The 25,722-nt window shown below is 43.5% G+C and overlaps 1 protein-coding gene across 4 annotated transcripts in view; it reads right to left on the bottom strand.

Moving 5' to 3' along the window:
* PDZD2 (PDZ domain containing 2) overlaps positions 1–25,722 on the bottom strand; it is a 195,101-nt gene that overhangs the window by 118,133 nt on the left and 51,246 nt on the right. For 3 of the 4 annotated variants that reach the window (XM_090130547.1, XM_031609884.2, XM_090130549.1), the window contains exon 2: positions 17,083–17,869. In XM_090130547.1, coding sequence (XP_089986673.1) covers positions 17,083–17,585 — 503 coding nt within the window. In that variant the 5' untranslated portion in view covers positions 17,586–17,869. Of the gene's footprint in view, positions 1–17,082; positions 17,870–18,040; positions 19,008–25,722 lie in introns of those variants that run through there. The other variant, XM_090130548.1, reaches the window with a different exon arrangement.

The raw sequence follows: 25,722 nt of genomic DNA, 5'->3' as shown, positions 1-25,722 counted from the left end.
TACACGGCACAGCGAGGTGTTCAGGAGGTCCTGAGCATCTCCATCAACCAGAGGTGGAAATGTGTGGACAGAGAGCTAGTGGTTCGTGAGTCTTTGCAGTGTTCGGACACTGTTAGAGCTGACTTCACGCATCTGCAGTGTGTTTACAGGTTGATCATTTAAAAACTCAATTATATATGAAAAAATTCCTCATTTTAACAGGATGTTCCATAAAAAATCCAAGTGTGAGGCAAAGTATCCATATTTTACTGCTCTGAAGTCATTTTTATTTACTTCTTTATGTGGTCATAGAATTTATTTAGAGGTTACTACAAATCTGCAGGGGATAAAACCTTATTACATAGGCTTTTCTCTGACTCAGGTATGGACTTCACAACAGAGTAATACTCCTATCAATTAGTGCACAACAGGAAAGATAAATGTGTGTTGAGTATGCTGCTTCAATCTTCAAAACACAAAGCAGCAACTGAAGTCTGGAGAGAATAAAACAGGAAGGCCTAATGGTACCACTGAAACAGAAGGGATAATGGCAATGCAGAAATCACACAGTTAAACCCATTTGCCTACCTGCTACTTCTAACATCTGCCATAGTTATTAAGTGGCAAGAGTCACTGAGCTGTCGTTCATCTCTCAACCCTTATTTACCATTTGCATTGCCCTTAGAAGTGCCCTCTGTTTAATTTTTACTTCTGTTCACGTAATACATTCACTTCTTTACGGGGCATGGCCTGGGTTTGGACTCTACATACAATGTGTATTTGATCAAAGCAATCTGCAGTTTTGTTTTCTGAGATGAAAACACTTATCTGTGGTTGTTTTTAGCAAAGATAAGTTGAGGGCCAAGTTTAGAATTGACATTATCCTTTCAGAACAGAAAAAGAGAAAGGCCAGGTTCTACCCTCCCTTGAATTCAAAGCTGACTCCAAGCAAGACCTCCACGCACTGCACAGGGCCAGACATCTTCTCCCAGATAATCTTTAAGGCATCAAAAGAAAAATATTTCACAATGATATAATATCTCAAATTATGTACTCACCCTTAGAACTCTACTTAAATTCCATTCTTTTCCCTCCCAAAGGTGATGCCAGTTTGCTCTTAACCTTTCTCCCTTATTACGCAACTAAGACAAACTTTTATCGCAGGGTCTGAGACTGTTCTGTTTTTTTCTTACCAAGTTTGGTCCAAAGGTTAGCATTTCACTAAGTATCCTAAGGACATTTTCACTCCCAAGAAATATTCTGACAAGAAGATTATTTTTAACTCCGCTAAGCTCTGATGAGTGCAAAATGTGACACGGGGTGCTTGGCAGCCTTGGGGAAAACACCAGTCAACAGGGTTTGTGTTCTTCACAACCTGAACCTTTCAGCAGCAAGACTCTGTGCACACAGTACGCGATGTACATCTCATTAAAAACCCAAAGGATCACCAGAGAGGTGAAAAATGTGCTGCCAGCAGCTAACTAGAGACAGCAAGGTGCTGCCTGGGGTTGGGTGGGCTCTGCACACCCGGCCTCATACGGGCGTTCCCATGGTGGAGATGTGGCCAACAGAACACCCAGCCCCCAGTGATGCTGCAGGCAGCCTGCTCCAGGATAGCAGCTCCAGGTTCTCTCCCTGGCAGTGTTGGAAATGACAGGACAAGAAATGGGACAAGACTACTCATGAACCTGTAAATATGTCCTAGAAAAATCATAAGGGAAAGACAAGAGAGGTAAAGGCCAGAGGTTGGCTGCTAGGAGCACACGGGCACCGAAAAAACACCTCCACAGAAGCAATGCAAGCTCTGGCATGGCACATCTGCAGAGCAGCCAAGGGAGTACTCTGCCTCTCTGCAAACATCCATCATGGTGTTTTGGCACTGCTTTCCCTGCCTGCACCCAGATAGTGGGGCTCTGGTAGCAGGCATGGTTGCAGGAGCTCTCTGCTCAGGAGTTAACTCCCCATTTGCAAACATACCGTTCCTGTTCACTAGGATTTCCTATCAAAGCAACATTACTCCCTTCTCCTCCTCTACAAAACAATGTAGGTTACAGCAGAGGCTGCCCCCTCCAGCAGCGCGTGCCTCACTCTGGAGGCATTTTATATTACTTTTCCCAGTGTCCTAAAACCAGGACCAAAAATGGCTTTCATTTTACACTAGAATAGCTTCCATTAATGCAATAAGCTCTATACTTTATGATATCCAAAGTGGAAGCCCAGATCTTGTTCGCTTTTTAAACATCACCAGCCATCACACACTTTATCTTCACATACTTTCCAGCACATGTCTGAATGTGCCATTCACCCACCACTATTAATGTTTCAAGAGTCTTCCTTAAAACATACATGAGATTCAGGAAGGATTTTGCTCCAGAATCCTTCTGACCATTCTGTGCAAGCAGAGGGCATACTTCTATTTCAGAAATCTACAGAAACACACTGCATCCATTTCCAAATACTCCTTCTTAAAACTGTTATGAAAAGCAGTCCTCGTTTCTCTTTAAGGAGGAAATCTAATTTGGGTTTCTCAATCCAGATCACCTTAACACCCAGGCTCTATTTTGTTTGCTAAAGCAGCCTACAGGTTCCAAGTAATATAAATTTAATCTACAAAGCTTCTCACTTGGGCTGGATGGGTCCATCAGGTCTGTGTTACAGGCTCCAACAAGGTGTGGCAGCAGCATCTCGTGCTAACATCATGATCTCAGGCTTGATGCTCACATCACTCCATTGGGCACATTTCTTGACTTGCAGGTCTGGATTGGATTTTTCACTAGGATATTCTTGTATCTCAATGGATCAGAGATTTGTGGCTGGCCCACGATTTTGTCTTAATATTTTGTAGCTGCAGTGGTTTCTTGTGGAACAGCTTGTGAAAGCCTGATGTGTTTGACAATACATACTACACATCAATTTCTCCTTCTGCATCATTATAAACAAGAGTTACCTCTTTAGTTAACCAAACTGTTATGGGACAATGCTTACACATATGAAAGTCAGAAAACACTCCTATGTCATCTAAGATTTGGGATTCACCTCCTTCATCCTCAGTGATTGCTAAAAATGTACCATTTCTTTTTTCTGAGTCATAAAAAATAATTTGCCTTTTGACTGTACCCAAAGAAAAGGATTATTAAGAACAACAAACGATTTTCCTTAATTTCAGTCTTTACTCTGGTAAAGTTCTAAGCCCTTATATGTGCCAGGAAGGGATTTTCCCTTCAGTAAAAGAAAGAAAAATAATCAGTATACTTAAGTTCCATAGTCAGGAACATTTTGATAGTTGGCACAATCTAGAGGTTAAGTGTCCCAGTAGGCAGCTGACCCAGGGAAAAATAACAGTGATGCTAACTTTAAAATTTAAATATTCAATCAGATCAATAAAGCAGTTTCTCCAGGGCACAACTTTTAGGTTAATTTGCTGAAGGCTGAAGGAGGAGCAGGTGGCAAAAAGTGACTGAGATTGAAACCCTCAGCCTTTACACTACATTTGCTTTTTCATCCCATTTTCTTCATGAACTTAGTTTAGTCCTCAAAACAGGTTCCTAGCAAAGCCCAGGAAAAGAATTCAGTAGGTACAGCAGGAACAGCTGCACAAGTCTCTGCTCATGTCCATGCCTGGAACTCCCACACCACAACAAGGACCTGTGGGCTGCAGAACTGCAGACTGTGAGATAAGTGGACTTACGTGAAACGAGCACAAGAGGGAGGATGCTGAGGGTCAGAGCAGTGGGATGTCCCCTGACTGCCTCAGCACATCAACACGCAACTGTGAGTTTCATTACACAGCTATATTTAATCCTATTTTTCTCCTTCTTGCATTCTTATCTTGATATCAATAGTACTTCCTCAGCTCAGTTGTTTCCCAAGGACCCTGTTTTAACTTGCAAAGAGGTTCTCAACATAACAATAACTGCATTGAACAAGAAATTGTTTTGTCACATTTTCCCAAAGTCCTAGTGGCTCCTTCTTCCCCTATAGATCCACTCATGGATCACTCATGGGTGTTTGCACTGTTTCTGATCCAAAAAATAACCTGGTGAGGGGAGGATGCACAAGGTTTCATAAAACTGCACAACTTCTTGTTGAGGAGCACTCACTCCAAGCAGAAAGCTCAGGTAGGCTTGGCCTTGGAGCTCACTTCACAGCAAACCTCAAATATCGTATCTGGAAATCAAACCTCAGCTGTGCATTGGCTGGAGCACCACAACAGAAACAAGATTTTCTCAAAACCTGCACTCAGCACGCAAAAGAATGGCATTTTGGCTTAGAGGCCTTGGAACAACAGAAGTTCAGTTTTTCCATTCTGTCATTATTCCAGCAAAATCCTTCAGGTAAATAGGCCCCACTTGTTTATGCTGATGCTTCACGGAGACGCTCAGGAAGTCTGAATAACGCCTAAATTCATAGCCTGCCAGGTATCTCATAAGGTAGGGCCTGTTTGTATTGCTCAAGCATACGTCTGAAGAAACAGATACTTCCAAGAATTTTACTTATTTTATAACCCTCCAGCAGGGCAGGTACCTGGAAGGAAACGCTCCACAGTAAAACACAGCAATTAATAAACTGCTTTTCCCCCCAGAGAACTCAAGCACCTGCAGAAAGCAAGCTGAGGTCATCACCACCCTGTCACCGAGCTGTGACTTGTTCACAGCAGGGAGAGAAGGTTTGACCGGGACACCAACAGTTCTTTAACCCACACGTGATATCCATTAGGCTGCAAGGCCTTGACAGCAGTTTGATGCATAGCTTTAAGTCACACAAGGTTTAATGCAAGCATAAATTACAAGTAGAAGATTTAAAACAGAAACATCCAGATGAGAAATGGAATGTAAAGTGAGCATGGGCTCACCACAAACAGAAATATAACCTACAAGCAAGAAGCAAATGCCACTCCAAAAGGAGCAGAACTTTGTCTGAAATTTGTGCTGGTTACATTGGTTACATGCTGGATTTACAATGGGTACGTGCTGGATTTACTTTGAGTTATGTGCTGGGTTTACACTGGGTGCGTGCTGGATTCTTACACCAGTTTTGCATTCGGTGTAGTACAAAGGATGTGGCATTTTTCTAATCTAAAGGAGATCCTGACTTGGTTTCATCGTGAGTAGTGCAACTGCTCAAATGCAGTACAAGGCCAGTGGTCCCAAGTGTGTTGAAGGTTATATAAAAAGGAAGACTATACCTCCTCCTGTTTTTTAATACTATTAATGACACAATCATTAAATGAGAGAATACCCTCAAGGCTGGAAAATCCCTGGGGAGCGGAGTACAGGAGCTGACATCCGGACATGGGATTAGTTTCCTTGGTTATTAGAGCTGGCTGAACTGTTTTAACAGACGTAGGTATCTAATTTAATTACATATTAGACAAAACACTTTTGATTACTATTCAGCCAGCCAGAATTAATGAAATTCTACTTCCATCATAAAACGTCTACCCTCTAGTCTTTTTATCTCTTTTGTTTTCCAAGCTCTTCTGCAGTCCACCTCTCTCAAGACAGATGTTTACTGCTGTACTAACTTTTTTATGATGATGGTGCCCCTTAAACTCATTTCTACAGTTTATGATTTGATTCTTGGGTCACCAGGGAAAGCTTCTGAGTCAAAAAAAGTCTAATAAAGCACCAGGATTCTGATTTTCTCATACACTATTTAAAAGAGAGTCCATTTAAAAGCAGAGCCTTGAATAAACCTTTGTTGACTTTGAATTCCACATGCCAGACATTAGCTTGTGATCCATCTGGCATCGGCACACTTTTTTAACCATTGTTTTTCTTTTTCCACAGCATAACTGACAAATTCATAGATTCACAGAATGGGCTGGGTTGAAAAGGACCGCAAACATCATCGAGTTTCAACCCCCTGCTATGTGCAGGGTCACCAACCAGCAGACCAGGCTGCCCAGAGCCACATCCAGCCTGGCCTTGAATGCCTCCAGGGATGGGGCATCCACAGCCTCCTTGGGCAACCTGTTCCAGTGCCTCACCACCCTCCATGAAATTATTCCAATCTGAATTATTTTCACCACACAGTTTAACCTGATGAAATTGGCTAATTTACTAAATCATCTTCTGTTGTATATATCCCTCATTTTCTGAATTGAAGCAATGATTTAAAAGCAGATCACAGGGTCTGCTGGGTCAAATATTGAGTAGCAGGAGGAAGTTCAGAAAGCAGGGTTTCTCAGTTTCCACAGAGACAAACTTGAAGCAATTCTACTGAGTCCCACAGTGTTACATTATTGTCAGAGATTGTTCTTCTGTGCAATAAAGCCACTCTTCAGATCATGCTGCAGCAAGCGAGACAGGAGGAGATGAAGTTATGAACCCTTATCAGTGTGTTCGGTACCTGCAGCCATGCAAGGATAACATTTTCAAGGCTATGCAGGTACTTCTACCCCTTGGATATCCCAGCTCAGAGCATTCCAATCTCTCTGCACACCTACAGCCCCAAATATAGCTCCTGCCATCTGAAGGCAGCAATTAATTCCTGAGATTGAGCACTAAAGTGCCAGATTCTTCCAGTCAGTGTGATGCAAACATGAGCCCTGCACCAACATGCTGTTGAATACACAGGACAAACCCAAAGGTATTAATCCAGTCCACAGATCTTGAGAAATGAAACTAGGAATATTTAATTACCACTGACATCTTTTTAAAATGGGCTTCTAGCCTTCCCTTCTCCCTGCAAATCAAATATAACATCATTCTTATCAAATTTCTGTTTTACAAAAGAATGTGAAGACGGTTGGACTAGATGATCTTATAGGTCGTTTCCAATCTTGTGATTCTATGATTCTATGATCTGAACCATTTGAAAGGTGTGCTTGGACAGCAGCAGTAATCAAAAAAAGCCATTCTCACCTATTTAACTTATAAATGCTATAGAAGAGCAGTGTTCTCATATTTTCTTAGAACTATAACTCAAAAGTAGGGAGAAAATCCTACTTTGCTGCCTAATGACTGCTGGCTTTGAAGTCCATGCAAGCACTGCTCTTTTTTATTCACAAGCTCTTGTTTTCAAATAGAGCACTTTTGGGAATGAGTGTTTTACTTGAATTAATTGCTTTTCCTGTTTGGGGAAAAACAAACAAACCGGTTTATTCATTTAGAGGATTTGGCAACTGCAGATCACCAGTTACTTTTTTGGAACAGGTATTTAACAAAGAATGTCAATCCATAAATTCAGTAAACATATGGGATTTGCAAATTAATCCAATAAGGCCATTATGCTGATGCTCCAGACGTCTAGTCACCATGAAGAGGAGAAAGGACACTAATTCTAAAAGGATTTCCCAAAAGTCATTTTCACGTTCAGAAGTCAAGAGCAAATTTCCCCTTTAGTAGTGTTGTTTTGGGAGAGAGTGTTAAGATAGCAAGAGGCAACAGAAATCTGTGCCCATGATAGCAAGTTCCAAATCACACATCTGAGCTTTAAGAAAAACAAAACAGCCTTTATCCAGATTCGCTGTTATTCTACACTACAGTGACTGAAAATAGGAGACAGTATCCCTTAAGATCGAGTACTAAGAGCCAGTGTGACCATCCTTGACTCATACTAATTTCCAGCAGTTGTTCATAGGGACCACTAGCTCCAAAAATGGGCTGTTGATAACATCCCTCAATCAATTAATATAATCAATGAATTGGCAATACCCGAATTCTTGTGGAAATAAGTGGTAACACAAAATCCTTCTGTTCCCTCGGTTGTATGAACCATGCTGATCTGCTATTCACATTTATTCTCTGCACCTCTGCCCTACCACTTACCCTCTGTTCCAACTACCAATGTAAACTACAGCAAATGGTCGCATCACTCTCAGAGGACTGGATTATAATCTCTTTTACAGGAGTTTAAATAAGGAGTAGCTCTTGAGGGTTGCTGAAACTGCGCAAGTAAAAGAAAAGAGCCAGATCTTCACGTGTAGCTCCTTCTCTGCATTCCAGCACAGGCACATCTGTCCAAAATGCAAACATATTTCTTGTGCTCCTTAAAGGGATTAGCTACTGAACTTTCATTTCAGTACAGTGGTTATTATTGCATATATATACATCCTAGACAGATATCCTAAAAAGTACGTGAAAAAAAAAGTCAGTGAAAAATGTTTCTCCATTTCACATGAATTCTTAGATAAGGCAGGCTAAATTCCTGGTTGACACAACCCAAAAAATGCTTAAAATATTTATATGACATTGCCCTCTAGAGGAAACTGAGGAAAATCTACAATTTTAGCAGCACTTTTTTACAGGTGAAAACAGGAAGCACAGTTTTTGACAGAATAACTAGTATTAGAAATCATCTTCAGTGAGAACTTCACATCCTGGTTTGACTCTGTTTTCAGTGAGCTTCTGAGAGGAAATTCCCAATTGCTTGCTTATATTTCCCATCTGGCCTCAGTGTTCAACCACTACCACAAAATTTACTGATTTCAAAGCATTTCTGCTTATTCCTTCAATATCAGAACAAAAATAGGCCAGGCAGGCTGCAGAAGATCTGCAGCACTTAGTAATTCCTCAGTTATCATGGCACAAATTGCAGCATGTCAATGTATACAAGGATGAGAAGAGGGATACCACTGCCTTTTGTTCCCTCAAGTAGCTACTCTGCTGGTCTGAACCAATCCAGTACAAAGTAACAGACCAGGAAAACATAGTCAAAATCGTTGCTCTATTTATCAACTCTTAATTTTGCTAAGGAAAAATGAAAAACAAACAAACAAAAAAACAACAAGAGACTGCAGCATCATTCTAAGCAATAAAGGCAAGTCTTAGTCATTACAGGAAACAACAGTCTCCTTTGGTCAGATTTCAACAATTTCATTGCGTTTTGAAAAAGCCCAAACCTGTATTCCACCTATACCTCACTTCTCACAGATACTCTTACTGAGGTCATCATCCTGGCTAGCCTTCATGAGTCTTAGATGCTTTAATGTGACGTTTGCTGCTAACAACATTTCCTCTACTCTTCTCCTGTCTCCATAGGTACAAATTGATCTTCTAGATATGCCCCAAACCTTGTCACAGTGCAAATACTCCCTGTCATGCCTACCAGCTTATCTTTTTACTGGTACCAGTCTGTTAAAATATCTTTGGAGGCTTGGGCAATCTTTCTGAGCATCACACGTTTCATCCAGAGTAAGCCACAAGAATGATGAGTGATGCTACAGAGCCCGCAACTTATAGCCCTTCCCATCCTAGCCTACATCTAATAGAAAGGAGACAGAAAAATAAGTTTCAAGGAGCATGAAATATTGGTCTGTGCCTGGAGGCAAGTGTCACATCAGATAAGAAGAGCAATAAGTTTTCTACAGGAGGAAAAAAAAAAGAAAAGAACAGACAAAAACCAATCATGGCAGCAGCTGTCCCTGGCGTTGCATAACCACCTTTCTTCCAGTCATACCTGTATCTCCTATACCTGTTCCCTCACCTGTGCCCACAGATGGCAGGCTCCCATTGATGCTGAGCACAGCCTCTGCTTGTGTAACCATCTCCTGTTCATCATCCTTCAGCCACCCCTGCTCCTCTCCAGGCTCAACTATTCCTGATTCCCAGTGAGATGGGATTTAAGCTGTGGGTTTTCAGCTGCCAACCAGTGTTCCTGCTCGTAGCTCTGAAGGGTCACAGCTCAGCCCTAGTGCACCTGGTGGGATCGCAACTGTCACACCCAAAGGTACACGACATTGGCAAGACAGGACTGCATCTTCCTTGCAGACTGAAAATCTTCTGAGAATAAGAGTACTGCTCTTCTTACTCCTGTGCCATGACATATCTTTCAGTGGACACTGGAGAAGATGTGCCCTTCTAGGGTTTATGGCTCACTGTGGGTGGACGACTCAGCCTCATGGACATCATTCTCCAGCACACAGCCTGCTATTTGCAAAATTGTGGACTTCCAGAATACGAAGAGCAGTTCACATTTACAGATTCAAAGAGACACTATGAATGACTGACTGCACATTGCAAATTGGTGTGTAAGGGCACAAGCATTATAAGAAGAGCAAGAATAATGGGCGCAAAATGTTTCTTGCTCATGTTTTTGAACATCTATCTTTTTAATTATTGATGACTGAAGCACTGTACTGTGCCAGCAAATGCACTGCTGAGGAGGCTGTGAAAATATCCTTCTGTGGCTGAAGGCCTCACCTGCTCCCTGCCTGGGTGGTGGAGAAAAGTGACCTTGTTTTGTGCATCACAGCAGTTTACCAGTTAGTGAGTTCTGCTGCATCCATGTTTCGATGACTTCAGAGCATCAGATGCCTGCTGCATGCAGGGCTGGAGATGGAAAAGGGCTCTTGTTCTCACTTTGGTGTCAGGGACAAATGACAGGAACCCAAGGAGGCTGTTCCCACAGCAGATCAGTTGGGAGGACAGAGCTCTGCCCCAAGCACTGATCTTCTGCTCTTGTAATTATGGCATGGCCAAAACATCAAATTAAAAGGAGATGCACAGTCCTACACTTGGCAAAGGGTACGGCCTTCTAAGCAGAGGTTTCATAGCTCACTGAAACAAAACAAAAATATCCCCCCAAAACACTCAAGACAACCCATTCTGTCAATCTCTGAAGCTTTTCAACCTCCTAAGGCAACACCACCGACCTCTGTGTGAGAATTTTCAAGCCTGATCCAAATTCTCTTAAAGTAAAGTGTGGAGAGCAGCAGCTGGGGAGCATTTGCTGCAGATGGCCCTGGGGATGTTGCCTAATTCTTCACATATTCCCTCTGTATCGCAGTTCCTACAGAATTAGGTGAGATCTGTTTTCAGTGGCAGCAGTGTGTAGAAGACTCCCAAAATTCTGGAGCAAACACATGAACGTACGTAGGACGTATTTGTAGGAGCTACTGAAACCAGTCTCACCATCATCTTTTAGGGTTGCTAGCTAAAACCGAGCTGAGGGAAATGACAAATATGATGCAAAGTAGAAGGGTTTGAAAAGTCTGTTGAGGAGGCTATATTGTTGGTATGCTGCAGAAGAACAGGAGTGAAAGTCCACTACTCCTCAGAGGCTGGAGTCATCGTGGAGAGGTTGAGTGAGAGACAGGAACCAGAGGGTTGGAAGGGAAGCAGGGCGAACCCACACACAGATTAACACAGCAAAGACGACAAACAAGCTAAATGATCTCTGCTGAGTCTGGGGATTAGTGACCTTCTGCGTAAGTCTCTTGCTCTTGAGAGAGGATTTAGGATAAAGCTCATTTCTGCACAGCAATTTGTTTCTCAACATGTGTGGCTGAGTCTGCCCATAACTGTCTTTCTTGAAGACTTAAAGGAAGGGAAGAACACCATCTCTTTCTTTGTTTCTTAGTCATGTCATATTTTAAGAGAGGTGTTTAGTATTTGGTATCAGAACAAAACACAGCAGCCATGCCTCAGAGAGGCTCCATCCTCTAACATCCAAGGCTTTCACAGCTCAGCAAGACTCCTGAGAACCAAAATTCACCGGTTTCTTCCCATTTTGCACAGGTTGAGCACACACATTCACCATCTCCCTGCTCACAGAAGCTCAACAGGAGGAGAAACCCTCCAGCCAAGAGCCCTGTGTGCTGCTTATTTTCCATTCTCAGGTTCAGAGGGCACATCAGCCTACACTGCCTATCCGTGCCCCTGACAATGAGCCCCAGGCCCCAGCCTCTGTGCCCCGATCCATCACTTTGCAGCATGAAAACTGTTAATACGATAAAAATAAAAAATAAAGGAAACAAATTCAACCCCACAATAGACTGAGGGCATTTTTTAGGTCAGTTATGATAAATCTCTTCCCTGAGATTGCATTTGGAGGCTGTGCTCTCCAGGACCACTGCGCTTGTTTTTCTCTCTGTAGTCAGTGCTGTTAATATTTTAACAAGGAGCTCCCACATAAATGTTTGCCCCTTGGCCAAGGGCAAAGGGCCAGGATACATTTCCATTTGTTTTTCTATTAAAACAAAAATATTTTCTTATGAACATAACCAGGAGAAGGCCCTACTAACACCAGGCAGTACAGCTGCTTACACTGAGCAGCACTTTGTGTTGGCAGCACTTTTGTTTTGGGAATGAGGTGAGGAAACAAAGCAAAACAGAGCAATTGATCTGTGCAACCTGACATGCCCAGGGGGTGAGAGGGTGGTGGCAGAAAGCATTCTGTGATGACCAGAGGAATTTTCTTGGGATGGTTTCTTCCTGAGAAGACGGATGTATAAAGGAGACTGCTCTGCTGAGCAGCACATGAATGCACAATAACTTCCAGAGAAAAATAAGTTTATCACAGGCAGAGAAATCTAAAAAATTCCTCTTCCTTCATACTGCATGCTTTCATGTGCCCTAACTCCTGACCCTACCTAAGAATGGATTTATAGCCAAAAGCTTCAACAGAGGGCCAAAGGGAGCCCTCTGATGGGCAGAGGGAGCACAACCCAGGGCATGGTTTGTCTCACCACATATCAAATCAGGAGGAAATCACTACGGCCCAAAGGGCATCATTTAAACTAAACCTTGCTCACCATCCCCACACACCAGCCAGAGCACCTGGCAGTGATCTGAGCACCACACTGAGTAACATGGTGCTGCAAAATTCTGCAGATGCTCCAATGACAACCATGGCTCCCAAAGTGGCTACAGTGAGCGCTGCAGCAGCAGCATCTAACCATAGCAGAGCTGGAAGCAGCCCCCCATAGAAAATGTGAAATTGGAGCACTGCACTTTGATAACAAAGAATGACTACAGTCAGAGAGTTTTTCATCCTGACAAGGAAAACTGTTGTGAGGATAAGTGCAAAGCAGGTTATGATAGAAAAGTCTTTCAGTTCAAACTCCTGGGGAAGGAGGAGTCCAATAAAAAGCGCACTGAAATACCACTTTTCAAGGTACAGCATTAAATTTTTGAGGAGTCTTGCTCAGATGCAACAAAGATCCTCCACTCCCATTCCCTCTTCATCTCCTTGTGCCCACAGCTCCCAGCAAGAGGTCAAAGAAAAACACTCTCCTGAAGACCTCTTTTCAAGCTGAATTGGGCTTTGAATACAGCCAGGGCCTGCCTATTGCATTTTCAGCACCAGCAAAGACTGTTTTGATAGACAACCCAATGTTTCATCCAAGTGCACGTACAGCCCAGTACTGTTATTGACTGCTGCAGTCCAGCAGCACAAAGTGCTTTGTCCATTTTGACACCTTGTAATTTGGTTAGAAGCTCAAAATCAGCTCAGTTTGTAATCAGCTGCTAACGCTTACAGAGAAATAAGACTGTATTGTGCATCTACTGAGAACAGCACTGACCTGTTAGGAGGACCAGGACATTGTCTTCATACTCCCAGTTGTCATGGAGCACACAGATGTGACATATAGAAGCAGCAAGCCCTCCAGAGAGACTTCTGCAGAAAACCCCTAACTTAGGTAAGGTCAAAGCTTTGCCCTCAGCACAGACACTTTAAAGCTCATTCTCTATTCTGCTGCATGTCTGATTTCTGAAAATCTTTCTCAGCATCTTCAAAAACAAACGGATTTCCCCTGACATTTGGCATGCCATATCTCATGCTAGGGAGGAGTCTGTGCAAGTCCCCGAGGACACTGAGGAGGAGAGACTACGAAAAGGCCACACAAAGTTATGGCTGTCAAAACATTTATCAGTTCATTTTCTAGAAGCAACTCCAGATTGTGGAGTAAGAAGGAGGCACTTATCTGACCGTATTGCCACACATGGCAATGTTTGGCCATTTCTGGAGATGGAGAATGTGACAGTTTGAAGCACTGGTTGGGTTTTCTCAATGACAAAATAATAATCATATCTCATGCTTATACCACACTGTCATCAGCTGGAATGTATCTTATTTTGCTTTCTTTCAAAAACAGCTGGAATTTGGAAATCTAGGAAGCAGTGATTTTAAAGATTAAATGTACATAATAGCACTGTCCAAGCACTGCAACTATACTTGATGAGAGTCATAACCAAATATTTCAAAGTGAATGATATTCATGACAAAATAATTCTTTTGGAGTCCTCCTTGGACTTTCTCAATGAAGGCCCATTCAGTCATACTCAAGAAAGGAAGGATTCATCTGTCATCTGCAGGAATATGAACAGCCTCTCTCCAGTGAATGAGTGATTGCCCAAAATGAGAGGAGTAGTTCCAAAAATACTTAGGAAGTTGTTGTCTGGGGAAAAATAACCCATGTGTTTTGGAGATACAGCTGTATAGACAGAAGATACATAAGGTTTTGACTAACCTTTATTCAGTACTTCAATACAGCTCATTTCCCTGCAATTGCATCCGATAGACACAATTTGCTAACTCCTAAGAGAACAATAATTTTCCCTCAGTCTCTAACAACAAAAACACACCACCTACACCATTCCTTTCTAATATAATAATACCCTGTTAAGAAAAGACCTTTGATAATTATATTACTGCACAGTGTTTCCCTAAGTGAAAATAGGCAAAATAAAAAGAAACAAGCTCAGCAATTACCAACTTGTTTCTGCTGTTTTCACATCCATCAGTTGGAATTTAAATAAATAATAGTTCTTTTAAAAAGTCAAAGCAGATTTGACTTCCCAAGCAGAGGGTGACAGATGAGAGGTGCCCTACGAGGCACTTCACACTGCTCTGCTGCACAGTGCCTGACCCTTTCACTGCTTCAGGAACCGAGGACTGCAGACACAGGACCTGCCCCAGGCAGTGCTGAAAGAGCCCCACACCAAGAACAGTTTGTGCCTTCCCTGCACAGCGACTGTAGAAGGGAGGCTAGCTGTAGCGCAAAGCAATTATTGATTGTGGAAGTAACCAAAAAAGTTTGATTCCAAAGTTCAAATTGATGGAATGCAAAAAAATATACACGTTATTTTGGGGGGATTTTTAAGCCAATCTGTCCAAGGCTACCCAGTCAGCTGCAGCTCCCTTCATCTTTTCCACATCCTCTAGAGAATGACTGCATCCACTGGATGGTCAGCAAGAAGAGAAAACACACCCCTACCTCTCCTCTCCCACTGTCCAGCGCACTGGCTTAGCCCTTTGGCACATGGCAGGATGGAGCTGGAAGACCCAAAGACCAGGTACAAGCTCGTATTTCTGCCAGCCCTGCTCACGTTCCTGCTCAATTCCCATGAAAGAGGAAGAGCTGTGAGGCCCCCTGCAATTTCAGTGAAAACAGTTTTAACTTGCTGACCGCTTAGAGGCTACGTGAAGTGTACCACACTGCAAACCACAGCACTCATACACTTTCATCTCAACCTGGAAGAGTTTTCACCCATTCAGGGAGCGATTAGGCAGTCAAAACTGAGCCAGGACAACTACAGGTATCTCCATGCAGTTCTGCCCTGGCAGCTTGAAGAACCGCATGGAAAAGCTTCCACGACAGCAGCAATAGAGCAATACTCCAGGACAGCTGCTGCTTCAAAACAGGCTTTCAAAAAGCAAGCTGATGTTACTAATTACAAACCAATGCAGAGTTGTCTCTGAGCCCCTCAATGGAGAAACTCTAAAACAGTCTGGAGTAGACCAGAGGAACAAGATGGAACGTGGTATTGAAGCTACTAGCCCGCTCCTGCAGAAGTAAAATCAAACTCTCCAAACCAAGAGCACCCCAAGGTCCCAAACTGTTATCCATCAACAGCACCTTTGTCAAAGAGCAGTTGACTAAACTGAACATGGATGCTTTAGATGCTGAAAATAAATCATGTTAGAGTAAGAAAGGCCCTAAATTTTGGCCTAAATTGGGCATGGAAGACTCTAAAATGGGATAATGAGAACAATGATGCTGGCTCATATCACAAAAAAGTAGGAAGTCTGTCTTCATAATGGCAAAAAAATATCAGCTAGGGAAAATGGAGCACATGGTTCTCATTATCAACAGCCATATCTTGCTGGTTTAATAACAGAGTTTTCAGAAAGGAACAAACCCCAAATAAAGCCTTGAGGGATAGCATAATAAGAACAGATATCTAAACACTTTGCACTCCATTGGGCATTGTCTCTCTTCTTGCATTAACAACAAGATATCGTTATTGCTGGCCTCTGCAGACGATTCCTTTGCATTTTAGGAACAGAGAAATCTGGCAAAGGGGAAGCAGCATACTAACTACTTTTTGCCACAAAATCTTACAAATCTGGGAGTGCAAGCGATCAGCTCGTTTGCAGTCACAGTGCCAATCTTTATGCATTCACTGAATTGCAGGCTCACACTTACAGAGGACTGTTATCGCATCTGCAAATCCATGGCTGGATTCACCTTCTGAACACTCATAAATGAAGAGGTCATTGCTTCTATTCTGCCACATAGCAGGACCAGGCGCAATGGCCGGCCTTAATCACAGCCACAAACCCACTTGCTGTAGGAAGCTCACTGTCCTTTGGGAGCAAAGGCTGTGCATTTTGCAGGGTTTTCACTTGGAAGCGTTGCCAAGGCTGTTGTGGCTTTGCAAGCCTGACAACTGAAGCAGCAGATAAATAACCAATGAGTCTTGTCACTGTCAGTGAGTCTAGCAGCCCAGAAGAGAAAAGCTGGTCCACAACTGATCTTACAGCATGAAGAAATTGGAAGGTAAAAAGGAAGGAATAATCTGTATCATTACAAGAACCTTTGTATTTGATTTGAACTCCTGAAGGTTGCAGGTTTTCTGGGACAGGAGACAGCAAAAGAGAGCAAATGAAATAAAATCAAAGGGAATTTATTAAAATGAAGTTGTTTCAATCTGGAAAACACAAAATTGCATGCTTTGAAAAAAGTCTGAGACAACATTTAGCTGTCAAAAAACCTTTCCTCCAGTCAAATGATTCAAGAAAAATAAGATGTACCCATAAAAAAAAAAATTCCAGTGCTGCTGAGTCGTTTTTACTTAAGAAAAAAAAAAAGTTTTATCCAAACCCAGAAAGAATCCTTCTTTAGTGAAGGCTCTCCGATGCATACAATGCACTATTTTTGGACACAACAACCTCTCAAACATTTCCACTGGACATGCAAGTAGGAAATGTAGGCTAATTATTGATGTGTTTTTGTTACCTGATTTTTGCATACTCCTAAGGAGGAGTCCACTGTTTTCCTAGGAGCTGGAAAGCAAAGGTCAAAACCTCTGCTCTCAGCCTCAAATCAGCACCAAGTGTGACCTGCACCACACGCAGCTTCTCCAGCCTTACCTCGCACCAGTGACGTCCACGCCAACCATAAGCTGCCCATTCAGGGAGAGGATTTCGTCCTTCAGCCGCACTCTCCCGCACTTCCCGGCTGGGCTGTTCTTCTTCAGGTCCGTCACCCAGATGCACCCTACATCGAGCACCGGCCCCTTATGTCCTTTTCTCTTCTTTCCTCCTCGCCGCTTCTCCCCATAGTCCCCCAGTGCAGGGATGTTCCCAAAGCTCAGACCCAGAACTTCTGTTTTCCGCATCTCCTGAGCCAGGTAGACAGTGCAGATCTCCGTATCTGAAGCCCCGCAGCTCCCTGCCTGCAGTTTGCTCTCATCCACTGAGAAGTTGAGCTGGATGTACTCACTCAGCTTTTGGACAGCTGCATGGCACAGCTTCTGCTCGGCCCCCTCGGCCCCCTCCCGCTGGCTGTTCTGCAGCCATTGCCATAGGAGGGGCAGGAAGACCCCCGCGTTGTCCTGCGTGATGGGCATTGCCGTCTCCAGGCACCCCCTCATTGGCTTTCCAGCTCCCAGTTTGGCCGCCCGTGGCAGCCCCCCGCGCCCCTACGGGCCATGCTGGAGCAGGGACAGATGCCCAAAGCAGGCCCCATCTGATCTCGCAGGGACAGTGCTGGGGCTCTCTCTTATCACAGGCACAGCCAAAGCAGAGAGCTTCCTGCAGACGGGCCGCAGATGTTGGTGGATGAAGCAGCGCAGAACTTCTCTGTCTGTCTACACCTCGCCGTCAGGATCTCCGCTCCACCAGGAACGATGTCTTCTTCCCACCACAGCCACTGTGCCTGCAAGGAGAAACCGCACACTTAGGAAGGCCGTGTGCTGCGGTGCCCACCAGCCCCAACACCCCGCCCGGGGCCGCAACCCGCAGCGGCTTCTACGGCCGAATCCGCTCTCCTGCGATTTGCCACTTGAGGGCACCAACTGCTCTTTTCAGCAAGGGAATAAAAGGTCACCTTCAGCGCCCGACCCTTCCGACGAAGCAGCCGACCGACCGTCCTACGCGTAGTACAACACAAGCTGCTGACCGAGGGGACGCGGTGTGACACCGCTCACACCATCACCTGTAGCTGGCTGATGCTGAAGGACAGGCACGGACTGGCTCACAGACAACTACACCCAACCTGCAAATAAGACATCTAAGGGACGTGGCCACCCCGTTTCCCTGTGACAAGAAGAGCTGTGTGGGTAAACTCTTCACTTTACATCACAGCCTGGAGGCACACAGCTGGGCGCTAGCAAGTAAGAAGGTGAGAAAGGTGTTCTCCAGGATGATTAGGATCTAAGAAATAAGGAAAAATCCTGATGCGAGTGGAGTATGTTGACTGGCTTCTTTTCAAGAGAGATTTTCTAGCAATACATGCAGCTCAATGAGCTGTGCTCATGGCAGGCAGAAGAAAGCAAGAGCCCCAAGCAGGACACAGGTCTCACAGGTAGAACTGCCACTGCATCAGACAGAACAGCTTGTAGCTCTGGTCTGCAACCACAAGAGCACGAATAATCACAGAAACACAGAATATTCCGAGTTGGAAAAGACCTGTAAGGATCACTGTGTCCAACCCCCCACTCCACGCAGGACCACCCAAACCCAAATCCAATGAATGTTCTCCAAACTCTCTGTGAGCTCTGGCAGCTCAGTGCCGTGCCTGCTGCCCTGGGCAGGCCGTTCCATGCCCACCGCCCTCTGGTGCAGCGCCGATCCCCAACCCCCGGCCCTCCCCTGGCACAGCTCCATGCCGTTCCCTCGGGCCTGCTGTCACACACAGCAGAGCTCAGCACTGCCCTCCGCTCCCTGTGAGGAGCTGCAGCCGCCATCAGCTCCCCTCAGCTCCTCTGCTCTGTGCCCAGCACACCCAGGGCCCTCAGCTGCCCTGCACGTGCCTTGCTCTCCAGGGCCTCACCACTGTTGCAGCACTCCTTTGGACAAATAATAAAGGCAGACTTACAAGATGCTGCAGTCCAAAATTTGGATGCAAAGTTTCTAAGAATAGCTCTAAAAAGCAGGAGTGATCTTACAGCCATATATGTACCAGGAAGCATAGTTAAGCACTTTGATATCTTAGACGCCTACAGCAGCATTGGTGAATCTACTGCTTTTAGAACAGGACTTACGTTTTAGTTAAAATCTCAGATTTAATTTAAAACTAAACTGGGTGCAATAAATCCACAGAGTCAACAAGGCTGAATGGGTCAGGCTGCCTGATAATAACTGACACTGCAGTAATGGGAGAACACAAGCACAAGATATCTGCTAGGGAAGCAAAGCAGCAGAAGACAGAGCATCCCAGTGCTTTGGAGCAATATTCTTGCATAACTGATAGGTCAAATAATCAGTGGGGAAGCGCCTGCAGAGAACGATGTGTTGGGGATAAGAAAGTGGAAAGAAATGTGTTTAGAAGTGGCTGTGAAATGATGAAATCTGCCATACACCAGGGATTGGGAACAGCAAAACAGAAATGCCTGGCTTCTATACATACAAAAAACAGCAAAAAAATAAAAAACCTAGTAGGCAAGACTTCATGCAGTGAAGTTTAAAGAAAAAAAAGAAATCAAGGTGAGTTGTAGTTTCTCAAAGAAGTAATATTTTGTGCTCAAAAGGCACGAACACAATAACATTTCAATGCAAAATAAGGATCAGAAGGCTTGGCAGCATCACAAGCTCTACATTTGCCTCAAAGACAAGAAGAAAGACACTAAAAGGTTACCAAGTAGGAATTAAAAAATAGCGTGAACATTCAGGCAGAAATCTGAGAAATATCAGGGCACAAAAACAAGATGAAAATTGCAAAAGATTGAAAAAGAATAGATTTTAGTATCCTTCTTATGTATATCAATATGAAAAGACAGTATTAAGAAACAGTGTTGCTAAAACAGAGGGAAAGTTATTGAAGAGTGACAGCAAAAAAGGCAATGTTAGTTTGATTTTGCCTTGGTACTAGCTACATTCCCCTGCTAAGCACTTGGGCTTGGTACAGTTAGCACTGTGACACTGTCACTGCAGAGATGCACGGTCTTCTCCCTGTTCCATGCTGAGATCAGCACTGTGCCCCAGCCAGATATTTCGGACCACATGAGACAAACCCTCGAGGACCAACTGAAGCAATCTCAGACAACTCCCTTCCTGTCACCTGTGACCTCCCCTCTGGTCACCTGTGACAGCTCAGCCAGTTGTGGAGCCAAAACTCAGGAAAAAGGCAAACACAGTGCCTGTCTTGAAGGGCAGAAAGAGAAGCAGCAAAAGGATGCCTTATCAGTCAATTTAGCCTCAATCCTCTAAAGAACTCCAAAACAATCAAAGAAACAGTTTGCTTGTCTGTGGAAGATAATAAAAATATGAGCAGTAGCAGAGGAGACAAGAAAAAAAAATACTTATCAAACCAAATTAATTTCTTTTCATAATGGAGAAGTTGTTAGATGTCATTTATCTGGGTTTTATTATAGCTTTTGACATCGACTCAAACAACTTTTCTGTAAATAAACTACAGAAACATGATTAAATGACACCACTATAAAGCCATACCCAGGGAGTAGTTATTAATGGTATGCTGTGAAAACAGAGGGACACTGTGAGAGGAGCTCTGCTGGATCTATATAGTCTCGTTCTGCTCAGCATATTCATTAGTGACCTGGACGATAAAAGACAGTACACTTATTAAATCTGCAGATTACATGAAGCTAGCAGTGTCTGCAGACATGCTGGAGAACAGGATTAGAATCCAAAATGATCTTGGAAAAAAATTTAAAAAGAAAAGTTCTTTGAAAATTGGGCTAAAGTTCAAGAGAAAGCAAGCACTACTAGAAAGTATCAGAAAGGGAAAACTGCACACAGATAGAGTCGGGTAGGCAGCAAATCTTTGGGAAGAGATGCCGTTTATTTTTAATCATATGTGTCAATGCAAACTGGCTGTTGTAGTGGGAAAAAAAAAGTCACTGTCCCAAGGCTTGCCTGTCAGGTGCCCAAAAATGTCCAAAACTACAAGGGGAAAGAGAGCCGTCTATTCTCCTTGTCCACAATGGAATAATGGATATGAATGACAGTAGGGTGTAAGTAGGTTACTGCTTAGATAAAGAATGCCAAGGCATCAGACACTGCCTGAGAGTCTCCTGTGACTCCACCACTCCTGGTCCCTGTGGCAGGTTACAAAAATGCCAGCAACATGGAATAGCAGTAATGCTGTCTTGCGCTCTAGGAGGAAGTTCTTTACTCAGGGAGTGGTGAGGCACTGGAACAGGTTGCCCCAGGAGGCTGTGGATGCCCCATCCCTGGAGGCATTCAAGGCCAGGCTGGATGTGGCTCTGGGCAGCCTGGTCTGGTGGCTGGTGACCTGCACATAGCAGTGGGGATGAAGCTCGATGATCATTGTGCTCCTTTTCAACCCAGTCCAACCTTTGATTCTTTGATTCTCTGGGACTCAGTCTCCCCTACTTTTTTCTCTTCAGCATCGCTTTCTACTTCAGTGATGGCAGCGTGAAAGTTCATATAATTGGTAACATCCAGCAAGCTGTAACAACAACATCCAAATAATTGCTTCAACCACAAACATCAATATGGCTACCAGTAGCCACACAGGGTTCAAAGCCGTTCCAGTTTTAGAGGTGATTGGACCAGCATCCTTTTTGGTCTAATAATTTAAGAAGATTCCCTTTTAGCTGGTTAATTTTGAGTGGACATGCTATGGGTTGCTCTTTGCAAATTGTCCTCTGAGCAAAGGCACTGTCCTGGTGCCTGCAGAATTGGGGACCCTTTGAAAGCAGATTTAGTTTCAGATTTTCCAATACCCCTTGGTAAACACAGAGCATTCAGGGGTATTCTGCATCCCACACAGAGCTCATCCAGTGGCACTGCTCCTCCTGAGATGGATGACAAGGTAAACAGGGATTTGCTCTGCCTCTCCAGAGATGAGTAGCCTTCAAAACACCATTCCTCCACCCCACTGGAAAAACCACACTGTGGGTTGTCTGTCAATGCCCGTATACACAATATCAGACATGATAATCATGCAGATAATTACAAAGTACTTTCCAGGGATTTCATTATCTCAAAGAAAACCTTTTGGTTTTGGGAAAAAAAAAAAAAAAAAAAAAAAGGCTCTGACAGGTATAGATAGAAAACCTTCCCAATGATATATGCAATAGGCCTTGGGAATCTCAGCAAAGACTCAGCCCTGTACTCCTCAAAGTCAGGTTTGCTGTGCTGCCAAATATCTCTGCTGGTGAGGACATCAGCTCCAATGCCAGAGGAAGTGAAAATACAATGGTGTCAAACTGGTCTTCAAGGGAGAAAACAGATAAAAACAGCAAACTCATAGCTAAGATGAAATTGATTTTTGTTCTTCTGCAGAAGAACACACGAAATTTGTGCCTATTTACAGGAGTTAGCACCACCTTGCTTGCTTTCTGTAGGTTACAGGCCTGCCAACCTCTTTCATTGCATCACACAATTTACATACAGAATATTGCCTTTATGCCCCTCCTGCCATTGATACTTAGCTGGAGTAAATCAGGCCAGTGCCAAGATGGCCAACTCTGTGGGGACCAAGTCTCTTGTGCTGTGGACAGGAGCCCCTCTTCAGGGTATAATTCTCCATGAAATAAGACTTAGTCATTCCTGCTTTGAATCCCTCTGGAACCACCCACTGCCATCCTCTGGACAGTGATTCAGTCTCACAGCCTACCTAGTCTTCAGTAACTGTAGTCTGGTGAGATTTTTTTTGTTTGCATTTCAGAGGTTGAGGTAAACTGACCAAGATTTTGCAGATATGCTCCTACAGGCTAAGAACGTCTCAACTGGGACAGGGGAAATCCTACTTAATTTTCTGGGTGCAATATGAAATAATTTCAGTCCTGTTCAAATAGCGGGGTCTTGATGGTGCTGGGACAGAATGACCACTCATTTCCAGGAGGACCCATCCCTGGAGATGTTCAAGGCTTCAAGATTGGATGGGGTCCTGGGCAGCCTGGTTGAGTATTGAATGTGGAGGTTGGTGGCCCTGCGTGTGGCAGGGAGGTTGGAGATTCATGATTCTTAAGGTCCCTTCCAGCCCTGGCCATTCTGTGGTTCTGTGATTCTGTGACCCTTGACGGATGACTCCCTCACGAGCAGTCAGTTTAACAAGACTTCCCACAATATTTGGAAATTTTTTGGAATACTGGTTGGAAAGTACGGATGGGCTCTCCTTGGCCACAGTGGAGGAGCCTGGTCTCTCTGCACCAGCTGCCAGCCACAAGGGATCTGCTTGGACATCATCAAATCCAGGCATCAACTATGACAGCAATTCTCACCCTCCACACAATAAAGCTACTAACGTCTTAACTTCAAGTAATGAGGTTTTATGCCTCTGTTATTTTGCTGGGAAGGTGTCCCACCACACTATGTAGTTGGAAATGATATATAATTTAGCTTTAGTCTATTCATAATCAGTTTATACCCACAGACATGCAGTTTATATAGCTCTCTGCTCTTCTTTGTGTTTAACAGCTCATCTCACCTACATCTCTGGTGCATTTTCAGCCTGAAAAATCAGCCTTTACCTACCTTCTTCACCCACTCAAGACATGCTCTCAAGGGTTGAAATGCCACTCACGTAAATGAACTGAGTATCTAATTCTCAGAGAAGTTTTAGCTCTGATTCAGGAAGTAATGTCCTTTTTTTCTTTAGCCACAGCTTTTGAGGTTCAAGGCACTGAGTTAAACATGGGTGACGGAAGTGAAAGGGGGTTGCTTTATTTTAGGCTTTCTTAGGGAAAGGCCATCTTAAATCACTGCTTATGGAAGAATATTTTCTGTAAGAGAGTTGACACTGAAACTGTTAAAACACCATATCTGGATATTTAGGGCAAACAAACAACTGGTTTTTTTTAATGACAAGCTGAGCTGTTTCTTCCTACACTGCTGTCCTCAAAGGAGCGATGTAAAGAGCCGCAATAATCACTTTCTCAAAGGGGGCAAAAGAAATAAAGAGGGTCATTAAAATGTCCCATTACTATTTTTAAAAGGTGATTTGTGTGAATGGCCAACACAAGATCCTCCAGGATGACCCCTCTGGCATATCTAGCCTAGCCTAAAGTTCCAGAAAAACATACATACAGTTATTTTAAAAATTCCTTTTATCCCCTGAGTGGTATCACTTTATAATTGCTTTAAAGGTTATGTTTGACAGGTACTAGTTAGTCTTTAATTTGTAGATGAAGGCATTGTACTTGTTTTCTCAAAGTCATCTGGGCATTGCAGCACCAGAGAAATAAATCCACTACCAGCAAAAGACATTTCTTTACTAATTTCTGTTCAAGCATAGCTTTCATTTCTTCTACTTTTCAGTTAGTAGCTAATAGCAAATTATGTAACAATGGGGGAAAAAATCACCTAGGAACAGAATAGAGCCGCTTCACTTAAAAGAAGCGCCACTGTTGGAGGACAGTTTTATTATAACTGTCCTTCACTCTGACAATACTGAACATATTTTATTCTGGATTACCCTGTGGTACAAATCAGATACAGGCACGCTGTTATATTTCTGCTGAATTAGCCAGAGTGCACAGCTACAGGTCAGCTTTACGCCAGCCATGGGAAGACTACTGATATTTGACCTGGCATAAAAATTTAAATCTTACACTGGCAGGCTTTTAGAGATTCTGAGCAAATTTGAATTGACAGTGAGTTTTATAGCAGTCAGCATGTTGTGTCTCATGGCCTCAATGCGTTGCACCCAGCCATAAGAGCCCTAAGGCTGGATTTACTGTACAGTCAAACCAGCCTCCAGTTTGACCTCAACACCAGTAACCAACAGGAACACAGAGATAGGAAAACTCAGATTTCTCTTCCATAACATCAGCTGAATGCCCATCTGAGTTTGTCACTGCGGGCTCTCTTTCTGGCCAGTAAAGAGAAACAGGTACTCTTAGGAAATGTAGATCAGACCTGTGGTAGATGTTCACCTTCAGAGTAGATGCACGTTCTTTTTTAGATGCACTTTCTTCTCTACTGACTGAAAGCAATGGCTGGCTAAGTCATACAGAGATATGTGAATATGATCATATGGATTCTACTCTGAAACATGCTCAAAAAAGACCTGGGCATACAAAAGTCTAGTGCAGTATAGCTTGTGAATGCGGTGTTAAACTTTCTGTCAACTCTTGCAGAAAGGTTCCCCACAATGCCTTCCTCACTGCCTTTCAAGTATTTATGTTGACTAAATCAAAAATCAAAAGACCTATGCAAACATCCAGACTTCCTAAATCAACCCTGGTAATTGCCAGGATGTTTACAGTATTAGCCCAAGCTCTGAGAACAAAGAACAGTTCACAAAGAGGACACTGACATAAGGAAACATATAAATGTAAAACTTGTGCAGAAAATGTTATAGAGGCCAAAAAAAAAGGGCCGAAAAATTAGTTAAATACCTCGCCATGCACTGAGCTTTAGCAGCAGCACTCGGGAGAAGCTGCTTCAGCTCCTACAGCACCCATCATTGCCCCTTGGTAGAAGCTGCCTGCTACTCCTGGAGCCCTAAAGCTCTTTATTTCTTCTTTATTTCCACGTCCATATAATTCTTCATCACTGTTCTGTCAGAGTCTTTCTCCCCACACAACACCCAAGGACACTTTTGACTCAGAAGTCTCCACAAGTCTTTAACCACAG

The sequence above is a fragment of the Phasianus colchicus genome, chromosome Z, assembly GCF_987193195.1.
Source record: "Phasianus colchicus chromosome Z, bPhaCol1.hap1.1, whole genome shotgun sequence".
NCBI classification, from domain to species: domain Eukaryota; kingdom Metazoa; phylum Chordata; class Aves; order Galliformes; family Phasianidae; genus Phasianus; species Phasianus colchicus.
Note: the sequence above shows the minus strand (reverse complement) of the source record. Positions and strands in the feature narration are given on the sequence as shown.